General features: G+C 41.9%; 1 protein-coding gene across 2 annotated transcripts in view; it reads right to left on the minus strand.

Annotated features, from left to right (window-relative positions):
• The window catches only part of adcy7 (adenylate cyclase 7), a 223696-nt gene that overhangs the window by 48734 nt on the left and 151223 nt on the right, over positions 1-23739 (minus strand). For both annotated transcript variants that reach the window (XM_085991468.1, XM_085991467.1), the window contains exons 7-12: positions 19446-19557; positions 16042-16169; positions 14390-14548; positions 13446-13578; positions 5635-5826; positions 5487-5530 (exon numbers count right to left, since the gene is read on the minus strand). In XM_085991468.1, the coding sequence (XP_085847594.1) occupies positions 5487-5530; positions 5635-5826; positions 13446-13578; positions 14390-14548; positions 16042-16169; positions 19446-19557 (768 nt within the window). The remainder of the gene's footprint in view (positions 1-5486; positions 5531-5634; positions 5827-13445; positions 13579-14389; positions 14549-16041; positions 16170-19445; positions 19558-23739) is intronic.

Genomic DNA, 23739 nt, shown 5'->3' on the forward strand with positions numbered 1-23739 from the left:
TTCCTTCACATTTTAATTATTGCGGGAGATGTAAAAAAAATTTTTTTTAATTTTACTTTTTGTTGATCTCTTAACTCTGTTAATCCCACCTTTCATTCCATCTCTTTATTTTGATTGCTGTACATGATTTGGCATTGAATTAACTATTCTAACTTACACTTCCTGGTTCAGACTCCACGTGCCTCAGTAAGATTTCTTCATTCTGACTGGTTAAGTAGCTTGCCCTGCTCCCACAGGTTCCAGATCCCCTGTGGAGGGTGACGTGTTGTTTTGGATTTCTAATCACCACAAGTTCCAGTGCAAAAGCCCATAGAAAGGCTGTGGGCAAGTGTAAGTGTGATGAACGGCTTTTGCCATTTGTTCACTGCTGACCACAGAATCCAGGCCTACGTATTGTAACAGGGTGTTATGACACTACCCTAGACAGGATATTGGCTACCTAGTGACAGTCAAAGCAAAATAGCTGCACCAAAGCTGTCCTCAGTTGATGTCTATGCAAAAGCATTTGCATCAGGGCCCACTGTGTCTTGTTTTGCACACTTTGTACAAAAATAATAACTTGCAGGACAACGGATTATTACAGTTTAAACTCTTTTATGAAGCATCAGGTCTGTGATCTCAATCATACAGCACAGTGGGGACAAGATGGAGTTAGGACCCCTAGCCTGGGTCTTCCAAAACAGTAGTAGTCCTTACAGATGCCTGCAGGCCAATGACAACTCAGCATGTGATCACATGTGAATATAATAGGTATTCCTTACAGATGCCTGTGGGCCAATGATAATTCAATATGCAAATGTTACATCCCCTTTCTTTAAAAAAAAAATGTTATGCATTACTTTTAAACCTTTCTTCTACATAATGTTCTCGGTAGCACAAACATATAAGTAAACTCAGCATTTAACTAGCACTGAAAACATCTCAACGTTTCAATAACGATGTACAGTTTTTTTTAGGGCAGCGATCCGCCTACACCCTTTGACAGTTCACAAGTCAAGGATAACTCTAGGCTTGACCTCTCGTCTCGACCTTGTGTGGTATGAAACTGAGCATGCTCCTGAATCGGTCAACAAATCAGGTTCAGGTTTAGGTTCAGGTAAGTATGATGTGTTTTGTGTATTGCTCTGTTCATCACACTCTGTTGAACTGATCCTCTCATCGGAATGACGGTGTTGTTCCTTGGTGTTCAGGAGGTGCCTGCGATTGCAGCGGTACACCTGTCCTTCTGGGGTGCGGACGTGTTACGATCGCTCAGTGTCAGTTGGCTGGATGACGACTGCTGGCTTCCAGTAGTCATGCTCCTGGATTCTGACGGATTCTCCATTGTGCAGCGGCGGCAGTAGTCTAGCTGACCTGTCATAGTATCTCTTTTGGTGTTGCTGTCTCTGTACATGTTTTGCATGCACTTGCTTGCAGCTAATGACCTCTGGCTGCAGCTGCTGGTTGGTGCTTGGAAGGATTGAGCGAAGTCTGCGGCTCATCAACAGCTGTGCTGGTGATTTGAAGTTGTCAACCGGAGTGTTGTGGTACTCAAGGAGACTGATGTAGGGGTCTCTTTTGTCCGCTTTGGCTTTGTCCATGAGTGTTTTTGCAATCTGGACAGTTTTTTCAGCAAGGCCATTACTTTGAGGGTAATGTGGGCTTGATGTGACATGTGTGAAATCCCATGCCTTGGCAAACGACTCGAACTCTTTTGATTTGTATTGGGGGCCATTGTCTGAGACTAAAGTCTCTACAATGCTATGCCTGGCAAAGGCTGCCTTCAGATTGTGGATCACAGCTGCAGATGTGGTGCTGTGAAGCTTGTCCAATTCAAAAAATCTGCTGTAGTAATCAACAGTCACTATGTAGTCCTCGATGTTCCATGTGAACAGATCCGTTGCCGCGACCGCCAGGGCCTGTCTGGGATACGGTGAGGTATCATGGGCTCTTTGGCATTTGATGGGTGGCGTTCTAGACAAATGGAACATTTTCCGACAATGTCCTCAATGTGTTTGCACATTCCGGGCCAAAACATAATGTCACGTGCTCTTTGTTTGCATTTTTCCGTGCCCATATGTCCAGCATGAATTTTTGTCAACACCTCTTCTCTGAGACTGGTAGGAATGATGATTTTCTCTCCTTTGAAGACGATTCCGTTGATTTGTGAAAGTTCGTCTCTGTGGTTCCAGAATTCAGATATGCTCTGAGGGCATGTCCTCCTTTCCTCAGGCCATCCTTCATGTATGACTTTGCTCAGCAGTGTGAGTTGTGCATCTTTCTCTGTTGCTGCTCGGATCTCCTTCAGTTTTGAGTCACTCACAGGTAAGCTGTTGTACACCATGTGCGCCTGCACATCCATGCCTTCACTGAGGCTGCTGTCCTGGTAGCTAAGAGACATTCTGGAGAGCATGTCTGCGACAGGAATGTCTTTGCCTGGACAGTGAATGATTGTGAAGTCATACTTCTGTAGCTGAAGGATCATTCTCTGTAGCCTTGGTGGGGCTGCGGCTAGTAGTTTCCTCATGATTGACTTGAGGGGCTTGTGGTCGGATTCCACAATGACTTGTCGGCCATAGACGTACTGGTGGAAATGCTTACATCCAAACAGAATTGCATATAGCTCTTTCTCAATTTGAGCATAGTTGATTTCACTGTCTGAGAGAGATCTGGAAGCGTAGCCGATGGGCTTACCTTCTTGCAGTAATACTGCGCCTAGTCCGTACTTTGACGCGTCCACTTGTAGTCTGAAATGCTGTGTCATGTTGTTTGTCCCACAGGAACTCATTGGATTGTTTGAGCAACTGACGCATGGGTGCGTTGATTTCGGAGAGGCTCGGGGCAAACTTGGCTAAGTAGTTAACCATGCCTAGTACTGTCTCTAGCTCTGCGCAGTTCTTCGGCCGCTCCATCGTCTTGATGGCGGAGATTTTCTCTGGATCCGGCTTAATGCCATCAGTTGAGTGGCGATGCCTGAAATAACTGATCTCGGTGGATCTGCTTATGCTTTTCTCGGGGTTGAGCCGGATACCTTTCTCCCGTGATCTTTGCAGCATCGCACGAAGGTTCCTGTCATGTTCCTCTCTATTCCTGCCATAGATGAGGATGTCGTCTATGATTGCGACTACTCCGTCGAGGCCTTCATAGGTTTCGTCGATCTTCCGCTGGAATTCATCCTGAGCTAAGATAAGGCCAAATGGTAAACGCAGAAATCGGTAGCATCCAAATGGTATGTTGAACGTTGTTAGCTTAGATGACTCTTCCGTGAGCTTGATAGTCCAGTATCCTGATTGTGCGTCCATTACACTGAAGTAACGCGCTCCCACTAGCTTGGGTGTGATGTCATCTAGGGTTGGTAGATGGTAGTGAGGGCGTTTGATAGCCTTGTTCAAATCTCTGGGGTTGAGACAGACTCTGAGCTTGCCTGTGTGCGGTTTCTCAACCAATACTAACGCGTTGACCCACTCTGTCGGTTCTGTTTCCCGGACGATGATTTCTGTATTCTCCATGCTCTGCTGCTCCTCCTTCAGGCGACTACGTAGTGCAAGTGGTATCCTTCTCGGTGGGCAAACCACAGGGGTTGCTGCTGGGTCAAGGTGAATAGTGCATTCACCTGGGAATAGTCCGATTCCTTTGAAAACATCAGCCAACTCCTCCATGACTGTCTGCTTCTCAACTGGTGCTGTCAATGATAGCACTAGCTTGACGAGGTCCATGTCTAAACATGCCTTTAGACCTAGCACTGGAGGTGCTCGAGAGTCAACAATGTAAAAGTCCAACATCATGTCACTTTCTTTGTACTTGCATTTCATCACGCATGTGCCTTTTACATTGAGCTGCTCATCCCCATAGCTGGTCAGTCTGCGTGAGGTGGGCTGTAGCTCACACTCATCCTTCAAGCTGTGATACTCACTCAGAGGAATTACATTAACCTGAGCTCCAGTGTCTAGTTTAAACCGAAGCTCTGTGCCCTGTTTTCCTATCTCAATATCAGCAAAAGCTTGCTCAGTCTCTGAAATCTGTTTTTTCTGTGACACAGAATCAATAAACAGTTCCTCTGCATTTGACTCTCTATCTGGCATTTGGCTGTCACTCACTGTGTGTACTGTTTTTCAAAAAACAGCCCTGCAAACTTTAGCAAAGTGGTTCCGTTTACCACATTTAGCACATTACCTTCCTTTGGCAGGGTAGTACTCCTTTTCTCCATGCATCTTGTTTCCACAATATGCACAGTTTTTGAAGCGTTTTATGTCTGTGTCGCTCATTTTTAGAACTCTCTCTGTTCTTTCTGTTCTGAAACACGCTCTCTGGGCGGTGTTCTTTGGTGTGTGTCTATTAACTGCGTGCACTGTCTGTTCACATGAGCTGCTCGTGGCACCAGTTATGGTTTTCAACTGTGCTTGAGCTATCTCGTGCGATCTAGCTATGTCGATAGCTTTGTCCAGCATTAGCCCGGACCCAGCATTCAAAAGTTTCTCTCTCACTTTAGCTGAATGTATTCCAAACACGATGCAGTCTCTGACCATCTCATCGTTATCTGCATATTCACAGTCTTTTACCAGCAGTTTTAACTCAGTCACGAACTGTTCAAACGACTCACTAGCTCCTTGTACTTTCTCCTGAAACTTGTACCTAGCGAATATCGTATTTGTCTTGGGCATCACATATGATTCAAAACGGTCAAAATAACTTTTCAGTACCTTTGCTTCATCCGCGGTGAGAGGCCATGTGTTAAAAATGTCTCTCCCTTTTTCTCTGATCCACAGGAGTAGGCAGCTGCATCTTTCTTCCTCCCCTTTGCTTTTCAACGGACCCGAGAATATCAACTGCATGTGTTGCTTAAACTTGCGCCACTCTCTATGTAAGTTCAAAGATTCCCAATTCATTCGAGGTAAGGGAGCTCCAACGATGTCCATTTTACAATCCCTGTTCTGACACCATGTCTTGTTTTGCACACTTTGTACAAAAATAATAACTTGCAGGACAACGGAGTATTACAGTTTAAACTCTTTTATGAAGCATCAGGTCTGTGATCTCAATCATACAGCACAGTGGGGACAAGATGGAGTTAGGACCCCTAGCCTGGGTCTTCCAAAACAATAGTAGTCCTTACAGATGCCTGCAGGCCAATGACAACTCAGCATGTGATCACGTGAATATAATAGGTATTCCTTACAGATGCCTGCGGGCCAATGACAATTCAATATGCAAATGTTACACACTGGAGAGCAATCAGAAATGGGAATCCTAGGTAATTTTACCCTGTGCCTGTCCCAAAGACATTGATGCATATTGAAGTATAGAAGGCCTGCCGGTGGCTGTGGAATCATGCCCTAGCATGAGTCAACATCTTCAGGAAAAAAAAGAGCACAAAATTGGGGGTCTTTAAAAATAGTTCTGCTGAAGAGCAGAACTTGTTGTCTTGCCTAAGGGTTTTTGAATTACAACTGAATATTTGTAGCACATAACCTGCACAAAATGTTGCAGCCGTACAGCTGAAAACCTACCTATCTAATGTCTTGTGCGGTCCGAGAGAATGCATGGGAATTTCCTAGACAGATAAGAGAAAAAGATCATCTGAAATTGTATTAATCTGTTTCCAAAGCAAAACTTTTATAGCAAGTATACATCTACAGCATATTCCAGGGTACTTACCTTCCTGATCTTTCCATTTGAAGCTGAAATTTCACTGCTAACACTTTCTCGTTGCTGAAAATGGGCAAATGGTTTTGCTGCACCCCAGGACTCCAAATATCGTGTCATACGGACAGAGGCCCTCATTTTCAGCCCATCATTAACATGTCTTGGCTTTGGTAGGTGCCGAGTCTTCAGGCTTTGCTGTTTGGTCTGTTAACAATATATCATTGTAATTGAACATTTACTGTAATAATTAAGGCATGCAAATAATGACAGTAAGACATATGGGGGGAAAAATTCAGTATTGCCCCGTTTGGGGTGCGATTATCAGCCAGGCGCAAAGATTAGCGCCTGCCGCTAATTATTGCCTCCGACTGCAAACTTGGCATTTATCTCCCCTGGAGGTGATTGGAGCGCTAAATCAGGCACTTCACACCTGTCTTAAGGCGCAAAGGTCGAGGAGCGAGGCGCTACCTCAGAGCGCTGGCGGAGCTCATGTGATGTCAGTCAGCAATGGACCACAGACACAATGGCGCCGGCCAGTTCTTAAAGGGGAGGGTTCATCTTGCTCTCCATCCACATCCTGCTCATTGCAGCCTTGAATCTCGTTGAATCTCGGCCTGGAGAAACCTGTACATCAAATCTGCTGGAAAGAACAATGGAGAGACCCAGGGAAAGAGCTCAGAGTGCAGCCCCCACAATCTCTTCTAAATCGATACAAGGAAGGGCAAATCAAAATGAACCTGCAAAGTGCTGCTCAGTACCCAAAACTCCTTCACACAGCGTTGAATCTCTCCAGAAGTCTCTCTCTCTCTCTCAGAATGCGTGGTGCAAAAATGTCACCAACAAAAAAAGACAGGAAGCGGTCGCCTTTAAATAGCGCTGCCCCAGTCCCTTCCTGACTGCAAAACGCTCCCCTCAACCTGTCGTTGCTAGCGGCAGGCGGTAATGCAGGGGGCACCACTCAATATCCGGTCCGGGGCGCTACTGGGGCGTTGCACACTCGACTGACATCACGATCTGCCAGCGCAGGAGATCGTGGTGGTAATGTTTAGCACCGCCGCAAAATGTCTAGTTAATTTCGTGAGCAGTGCAAACATCGCCGCGCACTAGTTGCTTTGTGCCCCATTAGCGCCCTCTTAAGGCGCTAATGGGAGGCACAAACCAATTGAATTTTTCCCCCATGATATTCAAGTGTATCAGATTCACTTTTGAGTACGTTGCAAATAAAACAGCTGCACTATCAATACGGCAAGGGAGGGTAAAAAGGCTTCAACTAGCAGTTTGTTTTTTCCTTCAGCCACCTGATTGACCTTGATTTTCAACCATTCCTTGATATAATCGAGCCAGCTATGTCCCTGTGCTTTCTCTGCCCGCTTCAATTTTCTCATCAAGACTCAATCAGAAGTCTCTATGAATCTCCATTGATATGTGCATAGTTTCTGATCTCTCTTTGGGATTATTGATCTCAGCAACTTTTTATTTTTGTCTCCCCTCTCCCCCAAGTTGTATCTAGTTGATACAAAGCATTCAGCAATACGTGCACATTTCAAATGCTTAACTTTCGACATGCTGCTGTGCGCAAGGATCACGTTTCACACCAGTATAATGCTGTTGACCCAACAGAGCATTTTATCACCTCGGTGAGTTTTGTCTTTCTAAACTATCAATCAGTTGGTCAGGTAGTTTTGCATGTTTTGATGTTGCATTTATATTGCAGCTACCACTCTCTGGCCAGTAGCTGCTGTGTTGGTTCCAGCTAGGCAGTGCCTAGTTTACATCGTCTGGAACAGCTATTCTCCTGCCCAGAAAGGAACTGAGCAGAGTGGTTGAACTGTGCAGAGTGGTTAAACATACGCACAGAGCTCCCCTCCCAGTGCATAAAACTTAAATGTTTTAAGAGTGCAAACTGCAGCATCCAAACTGTCTAAAGATTTAAATCAACTCCAAGAATGTTTACAAAGTACCACGGAGGTCCAAGAGAAGAAACTTCTTTAACCAGAGAGCGGCGAGAATGTGGAACTCGCTACCACAAGGAGTAGTTGAGGCGAATAGTATAGATGCATTTAAGGGGAAGCTAGATAAACATATGAGGGAGAAGGGAGTAGAGGATTATGCTGAGAGAGTTAGATGAGGAAGGATTGGAGGAGGCTCGAGTGGAGCATAAACGCCGGCATTGACTGGTTGGGCCGAATGACCTGTTTCTGTGCTGTATATTCTATATAATTCTATGCAAGCGAAACCTAAGTACTTTTTAAACCTTGTTTGACAGCATGCAGGAGTTTCCTTCAGTATGGTACCAAACCAAAGCTGTACAAGACTAGCCCCTATTCTCTGAAGTCAAGTCAGGTCTTGATTAGATGTATACTGCACCTTTAGCATGACTGCTTTGCATTGACACTACAGTTCTCGTATAAATGCAATCTTAAATGTTTGTTTTGCTGTCACTACTCTTAATTCACAGTTACAGTCGTGATTAATTTCATTGCCAAGATTTGTAAGTCAGTTAGCATTTTAAATCAGCATACTATCAATCGTTACAATCGTTTTAGCCTCCCCTCTTCACTTTGTTTTTTCCCCTGGTGTTAGCGTTTAGTCATTATTTCAAGTTCTCTTTGCTTATTGATTGCACAATCTGCTGTTTGCCTTCCACCAACATTGCAATTGAATGCTGTTCACCAGCTGTAAACAAAACCTCAAAGTTTACAGACCTGCTTTTGAAAAGGCTCGTACTACAAATAAAGTTCTACTAGTTACAATGGTACTGGCACAATAGATATTCTGTTAGAAACTAGGGGTGCCTAAAAATGTATATGGCTACATGAATAATACTGTTTTTAAATGATAAGTTTCGTTTTCCTGGAAAGCTTGCATTAGAATTTGAGACAGTCTTTTTAATCAGTTAGATTAGGTGAAACATAAACATTCCACACGGGGGCCCATAGGATGGTCCTGCCAGGCTAGTTATCTGTTGCTTGTAAGTTAGGGTTTTAACTTTGTTAATGTATCTTTAATTTGGCCAGTAAAGGCCCAACCTATGTTTCTTCCATTATTACTAATAACCATATTATAATTGCCACAGATAAAATTTGGAGTTTTGTTTAGCAGAGCTGCTTGTGAGGATAATTAAAAGTTAATTAGGAAAAGACATAGAATGAAAGGAATTTGAGGAGGCTAAGGGATCTATCTTAGAATGGGCCATTTGTTAGATGAAGGTGAGATAGGCAAAGCAGCTGCAAGTTGCTATGTATTTTTGAAAGGAAAAAAAAAGTACAAAGCAACAGCTATTGAACACTGAAAGCAGCGCAAAACCATAATTCATGGAAATGTAAAAGTTCTGAGAGAAAAGTTCACTGCAGAAAAAGGGAGTAAATCATAGACCTTACTTGTGAAGGTCAGAATGGTGAGATAGCGACTGGTTAATGTGCAACAGCTCTGACTGGGGCCTTGTACTTGCTGGGTTAAGGGGGAGAGAGTAAAAAGAGATAAGATGGATTCCAATGGAGGAACCTTCAAAATGAAAAAACAAGGATGAAGTAATGAGACCCTCTTTTGGTGAGGGCTTTCATCCAAGCACCAAGACAAAGAACTTAAGCTGTCATTGGTTGATGAAGTTTTGGAGGAACCTCTATAGGTTAAATGGTCTTGTCAATAACTTGGCCTCAGGCCCACCCCTAAAAAGAGAATAAAAAGTGACACCCCAAGGGCTTGCACACCGACTGTGGAAGGGAGAGTCGAACAGAGACAGAGAGAGAGACAGAGACAGAGAGAGAAAGACAGAGAGAGAGAGACCAGAAGCCAGAGAACTGTTCACGCATGCCAGCCGTCTGTCTGATCGGGTCCGGTACAAGCTGTTTATCACGGTCGTATGTTTTTGCTGTAATACTAGTGTGTTATATTCTGTTCTAAACTCTGATTAAACACAATATACCCACCATATTGGTTTGCACTTGATCCTGTTTACCAGAGGTGCGTGAATCTCTACAGTTACTATTTAATAAATTTTCTTTGTGTATTTTGGACTTACCAGGTGATTGATGTTACTGCTGCAGAATGGAACAATTCCCATTTCAGACACACCCAGGTCATGTCCAGCACAGCAAGATGCAGACTAAAACTCCATCCACACTGAATAACAGCATACCTCAGCCCCAAACTTACAAAAGCAACACCCCATTTCACCAGTCTGACTTTTCCCCCCCCCTCTATTTCCCTTATCAGCCATTATCCTGTGACAGCTCTAAGCATGATTGTTAAATTTGGTCAGGAAGTAGATTTAGACTGCTCAAATTCATTTTACACGGGATACTTATGGCTGGCAGACGGAGGAGTTCAGGCTGAATCTAAACCCATGACCCAGAGGTGAAAGGCCAGTGTTTAATCTACTCCAACCCCGCCCCCCCCAACCACAAATACTTTCTAATTTATATGTTACAACCTACCCAAGGTACACTAAACTCTTAAAGCAGTCCTTACTGTTTCTTCCCAAATAAACTGGACTGTGTCCTATACCATGCTCAACATGGCCTCTTAAATATATTCCCCAGATAAAGTTGAGGAACAAAATATACAGGAGAACACTATATAAGACTCTGGGCATTGTTTAAGCAAAGCACTGTGGTGCTTCAAACAATGGTGTTCTGCAGGAACATGCCATTTTAACAAAGATTATACATTTTTCAACTCTATGTTTTAGAACAGCCACTACTGAAAGCAGACATTTTACTGAACAGTAGCCAATCATCATCTAGGGGCTTATCCATGAGAGGAAGTTGTCGTTACCAGCTTCTTCCAACCGTTATGGTTCAGGGCTCTCATCTTTTAAGGAGCACTTTTTGTCATCATCCCATCTTGGTCTGGGTCTGCCTCATGGCCTCTTCCATGTTGGTGGTGGTTTGGTGGTGAATTCTCTGGCAGGGTCAGACTCAGGGTGGTGCATGAGGTGTCCGTACCAGCGGAATTGGTAACAATCAACCAACCGGGGACAGCAGTGGTTCACAAACCAGGGCTGAGTTAACTTGTACACCAATCATAGTTGCATTGAGGGTGGCATTGAATTAGTCAATTTCAATAGTTGTGCCAAGTTTGTTGAATTGTGCTCAGTTTTATTAATGAAGACATCTGCCCCCCACCCCCCACCCCCAAAGTGGAATATACAAGAGACACTATAACAATGAGACTTGCTTTTGTTCTCCTCTTCAATACTACCACAGGCATTAATAGTATTCAAAATTGCTCACTTGCACAACGATAAATTACCAACAAGACAGGCCCATTCATCTCATCAATGTTGATATACTGTGCTTAAAATTTACAACTGTTCCTATGGCTCAATCGGCAATATAGTGACATTGCATGTTGGTACTAAAATGCTACCACCACAGTGTAGTAAGATTTGGGTGCATACTGGCTGATTCTCTGCTCAGCAAATTTCCAAGCCCTTGGGTGAGGAACTTACCTAAAGAAAGAATTAAAATTGGGAGGAAAATTCATTGCGAGTTGCATTTGCTTACTCTCTACTGGCTGATAACATAATCTCCCATTTACTTACCCAACCTCAAGGAACTTCGCGTGAGGGATCTATTTTTTTTTTAATCCTTGAGGTAGGGATGAATTAATGAAACTAATTCCACAAATGTTTAATCAAGAGGCCACATTATAAAGAATTTTACTCCGGAAATTCAAACATGTACTTATTTTCATTTATACATCAACAGCAATTTGCAAGAATTCCAAATGATAGCCTTTTGAGTCACAGATTCATTAAATTCATTTTCAACTGTAGATCGCCAAGTAGCCACAAGTTAGTTACTTTAATTCTCTGAATGACGTTGGTCTGCTCTGTATCTAATCAAGTTTCCAGACTCCCATTAGTTCTGTAGTGTATTGTAAAAATCTGTGCAGAAAAGAACATCCCACACACGCTCTGGCTTGATAAAATTACAGTACAATCCCTATAACAGAATCTAGTCTTCATCACCAGACCAATGATTAAGAGTTTCAATTACGTCTTAAACAAACATATTATCTATCACTCCGCCTTTGCCTACACTGGCATTGCTGGTTGCAAACCCCTTGCACATTCTTTCTAGTTGATGTAAGAGAATAATTCAAATTGCAGCATGCAAGCTAAAAAAAATTTTAAATGACAAATCTGCAAAATGGACAAAAAGCATTTCTGAAGCTAGCAAATATGTTTTCATTATGTTTTACTGATCAGCTATTAGTAACAAGTTGCAATGTCGAAGCAAAGTGAATTTACAACTCTGGACTCAACTTCTAGAGAGATGTAAAGAAGGGACTTTCATTCAGATGGTGTATCATGAGAATTTTCAAATTCTAAGTTTGAATATCGAAGACACATTATAGAACAGATAAAAGGACTTCCTGAACTGTTGAAATTTAGGAACATACACCTCCCCTCCACTACAGGGCTAGATATCTGATGCATACCAACCACCCCAAGAGTTCATACACCTGATCAAACCAAACACTTGATGCTTATCTAAACACCCCCACACCTGCATCCCTCCCCCCCCAACTAAATCAGATATAAGACATATGTCCGCCAGTATCAACACCTGAAATCACATCAATCAACCTCCAGAGCACCAACATCTCTGGAGTACTTTGTATCCCTCATTCTAGCCATTTTCAAAACTTCTTCTCAATCATTATAAGGGTGGGTTTCTCCCACTGAGCCACCATAACTTCAGCAGAAACCTCATTTACATAAACTAGATTTCCAACGAAGTTACAACGAGACAGCAGGAGAGGCCCCAAAGAAATTCACCACTAGGAAATACAAGAATTACTTATTATGTTAATAATACCATTAAACATTGAGCTGCTGTATTACTGTTAAAATACCTACCATGTCATTTGAATCAGACACCTCCACATACCGCAAGATTAGGTCTAGAAACCCAATTATGGGCTTAATTCTGTAGTAGGCAGAGGATGATCCTGTGTAGAAAACTTCGGGGGAAAAATTCGGTATCGACCATTTTGGGGCGCGAACATCAGCCGGCCGCAAACTTTAGCACCCGTTGCAAATTAGCACCAGCGACTGCGAAATTCGTCTCCAGCGCCCCTGGAGGTGAATGAAGCGCTAAATCAAGCACTACACACTTCTCTTAGGGCGCTAACATAGCGGAGCGGGGCGCTACTCAAGCTCAGGCGCTGTCTAGTACTCAGACAGATTAGCGCCTTCCAGTTCTTAAAGGGGAGGTTCAATTATGCTGTACAGCCTCACCCTGATCATTGCTGCTTTTGACCTGGGCCTGCAAGGAGGTGCAATTCTTCAACCAGGAATATCATGGCTGCTCAGAGGCACAGGGAGAGAGCTCGCCAGTTCAGCGACCAGGTATTGGAGGCTTTGGTTGTGGCTGTGGAAAAAACAGGAAGCACACGCCTTTAAATAGCACTCCCCTGCTCCCAGTCGACTGCAGACCATCCCCTTCTACTTGTCACTCCTAGCGGCACGCACTGAGGCAGGGAGCGAGAATCAATTTCCGGTCCGAAGCGCTACTGGGGTGAAGCACGTTTGGATGACATCACAATCTCCAGGAGATCATGGCGGTAGTGCTTAGCACCACCGCAAACCGCCAGTTGAATTTCGCGGCGGTGCTAACTAACCGAATTTCTCCCCCTTCATCTGCAAATATCCAAAATAGTCCATAAGGTCTCCACTTTGCATTACGAATGTATTTTCAATCTTGAGTATTGTATATAACACAACAATATCTGACAACAGGTGAACTCCATACAGGTCACTGACCTGAGATTATTGAAACAAAGTAAAAATTGAATTAGCGTTAAATACTTACCCTTGGATCAATGACCAAATAAGTTTTGAGCTTCAGTTCACTGAGATAGGCATTTCTTTGGTGTCCATTTCCTTCTTCAACTTCATACGCTTTATGCAAATTGTTCAGCGTTGAATCAGTGATATGCACACGACTAAAGAAAAAAATACAATCAATAAACCTACTTTCACTTCAATACACTTTTAACTCTGATTGCTGGTGGCAACTTTTTAGCCAGCAAAAAAATTAACTAGATTATACATTGGTTTAGGCAAGTCTTAGAAATAAAATATGCATCAAGAACCAGTGGTTTATGGACAGCAAACGATTTGTGCAGTAACTGTCATACTTCACCCCAGCCTGTGGCACTCATGAATTAAGCAACAGTTGTATTTGATATTTTCTGTAAACCACCAGTTCTGAACATGTAGTTTATATTTGTACGTGAAGAAGTCATTTTCAGAAGCCTATTTTCATCTGAGAAAAATTTCAAAATCAAATCACATTCTAAGTATTGGAACTCATTGTTTGAAAATTATTTTGAAAATAATGCTTAAACCATAAACATTTGAAACCGACCCCACACAAGTAATCGAGGATGTAGTTTCTTTCATTTGCCAATTTTAGCACAAATGTTGATGAGAGTATAAGGCAGTGTTTGCCCACATTATATTCAGAGCTACATTTTCACTAAAATTAGCAATCAGCAACAAATATAGATCCGCTGCATCCTATTTAATACCGAGCTGAGCTTCCGACCCCATATCCTCTCCATCACAAAGACCGCCTACTTCCATCTCCGTAACATTGTCCTGATCAGTTGCACCCCAGCCCACCGTATTTACCTCTGAGCCACCATGGAGGTCCATATTAAAATTACTTCTACCTAACTGACAAGTTAAACAAACAGTATTTCATAGAAACTGCGGCTCGTGTCAGAATCTAATGACAGTGAAAAATCTTACCCAGGCACGCCTCCAGATTCCATGTGATTGGCTAAGGTGACGTCATGTGACCAAACATCATACTGCCATTTTCGAAGTCCAATGACACCACACAGTACATTGCCAGAATGAACACCAACTCGCATACTGATGTCTACTCCTGTTGCATCCCGAACTTGCCTATAAAGGACAAAAAAGATACCTGTAGATAGCTCACCCTTATTTGTAGTATTCCCAGTTCTTAAAACCAAATTATTTTACACCAACCGCTAGTAGGTCCGGCAATCAGATGTAGGAGTCACAAGAGAAACCAGTCCCACTAATTTTTTTTTTTTTAACCAGAATGCACTGCAATCCTTTACATAGAGTATTCTCCCCTATTGAAACATGGTCAATCTTCATTTCTTTTTTTGCTAATGATGGTTAGATAAGGTTATACAAGGAAAATGCGAATGACAGCAGTGAGTAGAAATGAGTTCGCCATACTCCCATATTGTACCTCCAATGCAATAGGTTGAGCATGAAGAAGTTACTGGTATGTTGACAGTAATAATAATGTGAGGGGTTAAGATTCAGTTCCAAAACTACCCAGCCCTGCCATGACATGTTCATTTGACTGGTGAGGAGATCAGACGTGGAATTATAATCCATGGGAAACCACCTGTGTCATTGATTGTCACCAGTTGCTGGAAAGGCTTTCTTACATTTCCTACAGAAACTGTGTGGCATCAGTCAAATTTTCCTGCAAATGTCCATTCAAATTTCTTTTCTATTCTTTAGTCCATAAATATGGCTGGTGTAGCAAAATAGACATAGTGAACCAAAGATATTTTTTTCTGGAGTGCAACAGGTTACTGTCCTTCCACCCCTGGGGCCTAGTTTTGAATCTAGGCAAGACTGATAGGAAAAAAAATGTCTCCTCTCCTTTCAATCTGTAAGGATCTGAAGAGAAATAAGTTTGGTCAGTCTGAACCCAGTTCGTAACAGTAGCAGTCCCACAATCGAATGCAGACACGTAGGCACACATGCAACAGGAATATTACTGATGCCAATAAGAAAAACAGAACTGAAGATTAACCACATCAGGGTTTTCTATAAAGGATGGAACATGAATATTGATTATTCTTGTTGTTCGATACACTCGGGTGGCTAACACATTGGTATTTTTTTAAATGATAAAGAAAACTAAAATTATCAAAACTTAATTTTAACCACTGAAACGTTACACAATATTATCCATAATGGAAATAACATACAAATAATTAAATGTATATTTAAACAAATAAAATTACTTAACAATAATGGGGTTAAATTCATCTTGGGCGGTAGTGCAAAGTGGATGGTAGCAAATCGCAGTTCGTTTTACACACTGCCCAATTTTATTTTCCATTGACTTCAATAGAAAAGAAAATCTTGCGTAGTGTGAAACAAATCGCCTATTCGCTATCGCTGGTTTTTGCTACTGTCCAAGATGCATTTCACCCCAACGTAAAGCGTATTTTCAATTCAGCTTGAACTTTCCTGGTTCAGTATAATAAAATTGGATAGAAAATTCCTGTACTGGCATTTCAATATGATCAAAAGTGAAGCAGTAAATATTCAAGACAAAAGATAAATAATAAAATCACTACTGCATTGGTTGAACTGTTTTTCATATAAACACTATTACGTACTTGATAGCTTCACACATGTCAAGCCCCATTTTCACACAGTTCTTTGCATGTTTCGGTAAAGATACAGGAAGACCTGAGACGCAGTAATAGCAATCACCCAGTATTTTTATCCTCATACACTCATTCTCCTACAAAAAATAGCAGTGTTAACAACAGTTATTTTTATATCACAATGAGTAATGCATCATGCAATAAACCAATTATATTAAGGACTGCATTCAACTTCTTTTATATTCTAAAATTGCCAACCCATATGAATATGAAAACAATAATAATGATGTCACCATGGATCAATAATGTTTAACATATATTCAAATCTCATTTTACAATTGTGTAAAAAAATGGGAAGTTAAAAATATTAACTTAAAGCAATAATTTAAAAAAATCTAGAGGTCTAACTATAATGTTGAGAAAGACCTGATAATTATAGTTCCCAACCAGTCACATGTTTAGATCTCAGTCTCAACTGGCATGAACTCATATCAATGAGCATATCTCATCAGCTCGTGGCTGGGTCACTACATGGGGCATTTTACTATTTCTACACACTATTTCCATCTCTATGGAAAGAAAACCAAACAGGTTTATTGCCAAGATCACCACCCCTTTCTAACTAAAGCATGGTTAAAAAGTCGAAAAATAAAGGATTGGGGGGGTGGGGGGTGCAAGAGACACATGGAAATAAAAGTAAAAATAATTATAGGTGTCCTTGCCATCGCCATGTCACATAATTGAAAAGAAAACTCCAAAGATTTTTCTAAATTAAGGAAGATTGTTTACGAAACAGTTGTCCCCTCAGAAAAATATAAGTTATCGGGGCCTATCGTGCATATGTAAAAAAGGACCACGCCAGCTTTGGACAGGTGTCCTTGCCACCTGTTCATTTAAGCAGGTTAACATTGGGAACGGTCAGCTCCCGGCGGCAGGCAGATGAGCATCGTTTAAAATTGCCAAGCCAAGCTTCACAGGGGTATTATAAGACAAAAAATTAGACACCGAGCCACATAAGGAGAAATTAGGGCAGGTGACCAAAAGCTTGGTCAAAGAGATAGGTTTTAAGAAACGTCTTAAAGGAGGAATGTGAGGTAGAGAGGCGGAGACGTTTAGGCAGGGAATTCCAGAGCTTAGGGCCTAGGCAACAGAAGGCACGGCCACCAATGGTTGAGCGATTGTAATTTTCACCGGCATGCAAAATGTTTTTCTCACCTAGGTCTGTACTAGAATGCAAATGCATTCGGCAATGAATTTCTATGCAGATAGATACAATATTAAAAGGTTGTTGCGCCAATTCTCAGGGTTGTAAATTAATGTAATAGTAAGAATGTGGCTGTTTAAACTGTTGTATGAAACCATTCCACCATGCTTAAGCTGAACTGCTCATTAAAGACTAAAACATACAGGTGGCAAAAATGATTACTTTTTACAACTAATTTGTTTTTCTTTGCCCCTCGGCAATATTCTCTCCTCTCACCCTGAAGACTCCTCACAGAGGTATGGCTTCTTGGGTACATGTCATCCCCCAGTTACTCATCTATGTGACCATTCTTCATGGGTGAACCTAGATTGGCAAGTGTCTACATGCCATTCCAGCATATGGGGCATCACAACCTTGCCTGATCCTGTCCTCACACAATGTCCGCATGCCTGCAGGAGTCAATGGATAGCAGTCAGATACAGAAGTCCTGGCCAATTTTTCCCAGCATAGACAAGGGCTGTTGAGAGCTAATATAGTACACCTACTACTACCTGGTTGAGATGAGCTAATTTGGCACGTAACAGGGATTGATCCTGAAAGCTTACTTGTCTGTACGGCTCAGCTAGTCATTTGATAAGCTCGCCAAGGCATCCTGGAGCCCTTAACCACATGACCTTCATCAAAAAAAATCTTTCATTTGAAGTTCAGAATTTTGAAACATTCAAATAAAAAGGTTCAAGAATGGCATTAGGAAAAGGAACAAATTTGTGCCCCAGTATTTTAGGTTTGGTATATGAGACACAGGAAACATGCGGTGACACAGACATATCTAGGAGCCATTTGCTTGTCTCCCAATATTCCCATACACAAGATATGCAAATTTGTTCTTGTATAATCCTAGCAAATATTAAAATTACAAAATCGGAAATGATGCCAGATTTACATTCCCCCCACCCCCCCCCCCCAAAAAAAAAACCTTTAGGCCACTGTGAACCACACTTACTCCAAGTTAACTTACTAATTTATTTCAGATACAAAAATATAATTGAAACTTGTATTTATATAGTGCCTTTAACGTAGTAAAACATCCCAAGGTGCTTCACAGGGGTATTATAAGACGAAAAATTTGACACCGAGCCACTTAAGGAGAAATTAGGGCAGGTGACCAAAAGCTTGGTCAAAGAGGTAGGTTTTAAGGAGCGTCTTAAAGGAGGAAAGCGAGGTAGAGAGACAGAGAGGTTTAGGCAGGGAATTCCAGAGCTTAGGGCCTAGGCAACAGAAGGCATGGCCACTAATGGTTGAGCGATTATAATCAGAGATGCTCAAAAGGGCAGAATTAGAGGAGCGCAGATAGCTTGGGGTGTTGTGGGGCTGGAGGAGATTACAGAGATAGGAAGGGGCGAGGCCATGGAGGGATTTGAAAGCAAGGATGAGAATTTTAAAATCGAGGCGCTGTTTAACCGGGAGCCAATGTAGGCCAGGGTGATGGGTGAACCGCACTTGGTGTGAGTTAGGACACGGGCAGCCGAGTTTTGGAGGACTTCAAGTTTGCATAGGGTAGAATGTGGGAGGCCAGCCAGGAGTGCCTTGGAATAGTCAAATCTAGAGGTAACAAAGGCATGGATGAGGATTTCAGCAGTGGATGAGCTGAGGCAAGGGCGGAGATGGGCAATGTTACAGAGATGGAAATAGGCGGTCTTGGTTATGCTGCGGATGTGTGGTTGGAAGCTCATTTTGGGTCAAATATGACACCAAGTTTGCGAAACGTGTGGTTCAGCCTCAGACAGATGTTAGGGAGAGGGATGGAGTCAGTGGCTAGGGAACGGAGTTTGAGGTGGGGACCGAAAACAATGGCTTCGGTCTTCCCAATATTTAATTGGAGAAAATTTCTGCTCATCCAGAAGTGGAGCAGTCTGACAATTTAGAGTCCGTGGAGGGGTCGAGAAAAGTGGTGGTGAGGTAGAGCTGGGTGTCGTTAGTGTACTTGTGGAAACTGACGCTGTGTTTCAGATGATGTTGTCAAGGGGCAACATGCAGGTGAGAAATAGGAGGGGGCCAAGGATAGATCCTTGGGGGACACCAGAGGTAACGATGCGAGAGCGGGAAGCGAAGCCATTGCAGGTTAATTATAATTTCATACCTAACTTTAATCACAATGATGTGGAACATTTTGGTTGTGGATAATATGTTAACAGAACTAAAGGCCTACCTTAGCAATCTGGTCAAACTTCCCAAACAGTTCATTCAGCATGATAACTAGTTCTTTGGGTGAGCAGTCACTAGCCAGACGGGTAAAACCCACAATATCTGCATACAGGATGCTGTTAACATTAAAAGAAAAGACTGCTGAAAATAAGATTAGTAATTAAATAATGGAGTTATCAGTGGCAATTGAGGCAGGATGTCCTGGGAAGGGGAGGGAAAGCGGTGGTGGATTCTCTATCTTTCAGTAACGAAGCAGCTCCTGCCTTCCCTGGGCTGATCCTGCTATAATTACCACGAAAGAATACCAAACTTGGTTTTTGAAATGCTTTTACACATTTCCACGTGCTCAGAATAAAATTCAAAACGAGCATGTTCTTTACTGAAGCCAAGTAGAAACTGAATTGCTTTCTCAAGTGAGTAATTCAAAAGAACATGAGCAATAAATTTGAATGCAAGTACCAGTAGAGGTTTAGAGACATTGTACTGTAGCTACTTTGAGACAATATCTGAGGAACTATTCCATGATAGTTTGGTGGGATTCTTTTCATATTTAAGGACATGTGTGAACAGCGTCAAGAAGAATATGGTACCAAGGTTTTCTGATCTAGTTATGATAAATATTATACATCTCATTGCAACATTTGGGAAGGTCCCCATCTGTATGTAGTCTTGAAATTTCCAACATCTCAACATAACTTCTTTGCTTGCAGGTCATGCTGGCTCATAACAGGCTGGAGCAAACAAAGATAGGCCTCCAAGTTTGTGTTTCTGACAGATTTTCAGTAACCCACACTGGACATAATTGTGAACAAGAACACAGATGGAATGGGGGAGGGCAGGTGGTGGTGACGTCAGAGGCCATCTCCAAGTTGAGGGCATAAACCATTCTTCTCATGAATATTTCTTCCCTACTTACTCACTCATTTTCTCTCACAGGAATGCGCTCAAACATAACAGCAAAACACATGGTATATCATCATACAAGCACTTTGAAGAAGTGTCATGTAGCCAACACTATGGCATATGGGCCATTATTTGCTTTTGTAGGACTGTCACAGGAGGCATTCAGCAGTCCCAGGGCCACAGAATCAAGCAGCATCTTCACAGCATCCTACATCACTCACTTTGCCCATTACAAGCACCAGTACAGCTATATCTACCCATGAGGTTTTAGATAGCAAGTTTGAGGAAGAATTAGATGAGCCACGGTGCATGTGTGAGACGGAGCAAGTGAATGTGGCAGTGGAGAAGTAGGAGCCTGCAGGCCAGCTTGCTTCCTTCTTACTACCAGGATCTACTGGAGTTATTGCGTTTGTACTTGGAACACTGACACCAGTACAGGGACAGGAAGGAGCTGTACCATCGGGAAGGGCTGCACCTGAACTGGGCTGGGATGAAGATCCTAGCAGAAAGCATAATTAGGGCTGTAAATAAGACTTTAAACTAATAACATGGTGGGGGGGGAGGGAACTGCTAGAAATTACAGAAACCTAACAATAAAAGAATCAGGAAAAGACAGTAAAGGACAAACTAAGGGAAGGAATAAGGATAACAGGATAGTAACGAGATAGGATTAATTAATGACCTCATTGTGAAGGCGTCCCTAGGCAGCAGCGATCAGAATATGATTGAATTTTACATTCCGCTTGAGAGAGAGAAGAGTGGGTCCAAGGCTAGTATTTTAAACTTAAATAAGGGCGTGAAAGCAGAACTAGCTAAAGTGAACTGGCAAATTAGGTTAAGGGATAGGTTAATAGAATTGCAGTGGCAGACATTTAAGGGGATATTTCAAAACACACAGAATATATACATTCCAACAAGAAAGAAAAATTCCAAGGGGAGGACCCACCATCTGTGGTTAACTAAAAAAGTTAAAGATAGTATTAAACTTAAAGAAAAAGCATATAATTGCGCAAAGATGGGTGGCAGGTCAGAAGATTGGACAGAATATAAAAAACAGCAAAGAATGACTAAAAGAGTAATAAGGAGAGAAAAATGAGAGTACGAGAGAAAGCTAGCTAGAAATATTAAAAAAGATAGTAAGAGTTTCTATAGATATTTTAAAAAGAGTTAACAAAGTGAGCGTTGGTCCTATAAAAAATGAGTCTGGGGAATTAATAATGGAAAATAAGGAGATGGCAGTTGAATTGAACAGGTATTTTGCATCGGTCTTCACTATAGAGGATACAAGTAACATCCCAGAAATAGCTGTAAATCAGGAAATGGAAGGGAGGGAGGAACGCAAGAAAATTATAATCACCAGGGAAGTGGTACTGAGCAAATTGTTGGAGCTGCGGGCTGACAAGTCATCGGGTCCTGATGGACTTCATCCTAGGGTCTTAAAAGAAGTGGCTAGTGAGATAGTTGATGCGTTGGTTTTAATTTTCCAAAATTCCCTAGATTCGGGGAAGGTTCCATTAGATTGGAAAATAGCGAATGTAACTCCTTTATTCAAAAAGGGAGGGAGACAGAAAGCAGGAATCTACAGGCCAGTTAGCTTAACATGTCATAGGGAAGATGTTAGAAGCTATTATTAAAGACGTTATAGCAGGGCACTTAGAAAAGTTCAAAGTAATCAGGCAGAGTCAACATGGTTTTGTGCAAGGGAAATCATGTTTAACCAATTTATTGGAGTTCTTTGAGGAAGTAACATGTGCTGTGGATAAAGGGGAACCGGTGGATGTACTGTACTTAGATTTCCAGAAGGCATTTGATAAGGTGCCACATCAAAGGTTATTGTGGAAAATAAAAGCTCATGGTGTAGGGGGTAACATATTGGCATGGATAGAGGATTGGCTAGCTAACATGAAACAGAGAGTCGGCATAAATGGGTCATTTTCTGATTGGCAAGATGTAACGACTGGTGTGCCACAAGGATCAGTGCTGGGGCCTCAACTTTTTACAATTTATATAAATGACTTGGATGGAGGGACCGAAGGTATGGTTGCTAAATTTGCTGATGACACAAAGATAGGTAGGAAAGTAAATTGTGAAGAGGACATAAGGAAGCTACAAAGGGATATAGATAGGTTAAGTGAGTGGGCAAAGATCTGGCAAATTGAGTATAATGTGGGAAAATGTGAAGTTGTCCATTTTGGCAGGAAGAATAAAAAAGCATATTATCTAAATGGTGAGAGATTGCAGAGCTCTGAGATGCAGAGGGATCTGGGTGTCCTAGTGCATGAATCACAAAAGATTACTATGCAGGTACAGCAAGTAGTTAGGAAAGCTAATAGAATGTTATCGTTTATTGCGAGAGGAATTGAATACAAAAGTAGGGAGGTTATGCTTCAGTTATACAGGGCATTGGTGAGACCACATCTGGAGTACTGTGTACAGTATTGGTCTCCTTATTTAAAGAAGGATGTAAATGCATTGGAAGCAGTTCAGAGAAGGTTTACTAGACTAATACCTGGAATGGGCGGGTTGTCTTATGAGGAAAGGTTGGACAGGCTAGGCTTGTATCCGCTGGAGTTTAGAAGAGTAAGAGGTGACTTGATTGAAACATACAAGATCCTGAGGGGTCTGGACAGGGTGGATGTGGAGAGGATGTTTCCTTTTGTGGGAGAATCCAGAACTAGGGGTCACGGTTTAAAAATAAGGGGTCACCCATTTAAGACAGAGATGAGGAGAAATTTTTTCTCACAGAGGGTCGTGAGTCTTTGGAACTCTCTTCCTCAGAGGGCGGTGGAAGCAGAGTCTTTGAATATTTTTAAGGCAGAGGTAGATAGATTCTTGGTAAACAAGGGGTGATAAGTTATCGGGGGTAGGCGGGAATGTGGAGTAATCGGATCAGCCATGATCTTATTGAACGGTGGAGCAGGCTCGAAGGGCCGAGTGGCCTATTCCTGCTACTAATTCGTATGTTCGTATGTATGTTCGATAACATGAATGGCCAGAGACTGGGTAAAGTCATAGAGCATAAAGATAAAATAACTTCTAAAAAAAAATAAAAACAATTTTAACTGTTGGTACAGCAATGTACATAGTATTCAAAACAAAATAGATGAACTGGAGGCAATAATTTGTAGAGAGGATCAGAATATAGTAGGGATAATTGCAATATGGCTACAGAGAGAACAGGATTGCAACTAAATATTACAAAAGCAAATAAGGGTCCATATGCCATAGTGTTGGCTACATGACATTTAGGAAGGAAAGGGGAGGAATGAGGGGAGGTGAAGCAGGTGTACTAATTAAAGATAACATAATGGCAGTCAAAAATAAAGGATGTAACTAGCAGCAAGATAGATACAGAATCCATATGGATTGTGTTAAATATTCAATAAAGATTAGCA

The sequence above is a fragment of the Somniosus microcephalus genome, chromosome 6, assembly GCF_052327205.1.
Source record: "Somniosus microcephalus isolate GS21.2 chromosome 6, FLI_Smic_1.0, whole genome shotgun sequence".
In the NCBI taxonomy this organism is placed as follows: domain Eukaryota; kingdom Metazoa; phylum Chordata; class Chondrichthyes; order Squaliformes; family Somniosidae; genus Somniosus; species Somniosus microcephalus.